We start from the raw sequence: 1,428 nt of genomic DNA, 5'->3' as shown, positions 1-1,428 counted from the left end.
TAATACTTTGATGATTTACAGACAGTAATATTTAAGAATAAACTAATGTTTTCACTTATTTGAGCATCTTGTATGATGATTACATTATATAAAAATTATTATTCATATAAAACCTAATAGGATTCTAAATATGCATTTATGATAATTAAAGTAAAATAAATGCTATGATTGATTTTATTGGTAAGATTAAAAATATTCAGGAAAGCAATAAGCAATCTTTAAAACAGATAAAAGTAGTTTTTGAATTCCGAAATCTCATTTCAAAGAATTTTTAATCTATTAGTATAATTAATATATTAACAAGTAATCTTAAAAAAAATTGTTACAAGAATAAATATATTTATCCTACCTACATTCCTATCGACTAAAGGTATTATTCTCCAATTCATTTTGTTTTATACTTTGTATATAATACTATTGAGAAGGTAAATAGATAAAAACAAACAAAGAAAAAAACAAAAAAATGTTTTATTTAGTTATAATTTTTGGAATATTGATAGGATTTTAATTGGACTCATTAAATTTACTTCTCTTTCCTTGTAGGAAAATAAATAATTAATTTACTATCATTTTTTATTTTCTAAAAACTTAATAAAAGAAATTCATAAAATTTCCTTGTCAGAAAAATAAATCAAAAATAAATAAATAAATATTTCTTACCTTTTTAAAACAATTAAAAGGTTAAAAAAAATACAAAAAATAAAATAAAATAAATGGGCTAAGTAATAAAAAAGTACTTTAATTTAAATTCAAATAATTATTATATTAGATTATTTATGCTTGGAGTTAATGCTTCTGGTAGGACGACAATGCTTTATAAACTTAAAACTGGACAAACTCTAAAAGTTAACCCAACCGTTGGTTTTAATGTTGAGGAAATTATGTTTAAAGACAAAGTATTTAACTTTATGGATGTTGGAGGTGGATATAAAATATATGATAATTTTCATAAATATGCGATTGGCAGTGATGCTATAATTATAGTTGTTGATTCCTCTTATCTTAGCTATGAATTTTACGAAAATCTACTTTAAAATACGCTTAAAAGTTGCTTGTAAGAATTGGTTGAATTCAAAAAGAATAAAAAGATACCAATTCTAATTTTAGCAAATAAGACAGACAAATCTCATTACACAGACGAAGAAATAATTTAATATACTAGTATCGATAAATATTAAGACATCACATTCTTTAAGCTGATTCGTACAAATTGCTTTACAGGGTAAGGTCTACCAGAAGCTTTATAGTGGATTTATGAAAATGTATAAAAATGAAAATATAATAAAGCTCTTAACTTGCCAAATAAGAATAAATAAATGTTTTTAAATAATAAATTTACTTGAGTTAACACTTAACTATTATTTTTTATTAATAAATATTATTTATTTATTCAATGTATTTAATTGAATTATTATAAAACTTCCTTAT

General features: G+C 21.4%; 2 protein-coding genes across 2 annotated transcripts; both read left to right on the top strand. All coding sequences in view use genetic code 6, as the record gives it.

Annotated features, from left to right (window-relative positions):
- Positions 1-125: 125 nt before the first annotated feature.
- Positions 126-497, top strand: TTHERM_002096560 (hypothetical protein; the record flags this gene model as incomplete). Its single annotated transcript, XM_012795189.1, has 1 exon — positions 126-497. A coding segment is annotated over one exon (372 nt), but the record flags the coding sequence as incomplete, so codon positions are not given.
- Positions 498-776: 279 nt separating this feature from the next.
- Positions 777-1,274, top strand: TTHERM_02096560 (ADP-ribosylation factor; the record flags this gene model as incomplete). The annotated part of the gene is made up of 1 exon (XM_001028798.2): positions 777-1,274. One exon carries the CDS (start codon positions 777-779, stop codon positions 1,272-1,274), a length of 498 nt encoding a protein of 165 aa, XP_001028798.2.
- Between the last annotated feature and the right edge of the window lie 154 nt (positions 1,275-1,428).

This window comes from Tetrahymena thermophila (assembly GCF_000189635.1).
Source record: "Tetrahymena thermophila SB210 genomic scaffold scf_8255152, whole genome shotgun sequence".
NCBI lineage: Eukaryota > Ciliophora > Oligohymenophorea > Hymenostomatida > Tetrahymenidae > Tetrahymena > Tetrahymena thermophila.
The sequence above is the reverse complement of the archived record's forward strand: the minus strand, read 5'-3'. Positions and strand labels throughout refer to the sequence as shown.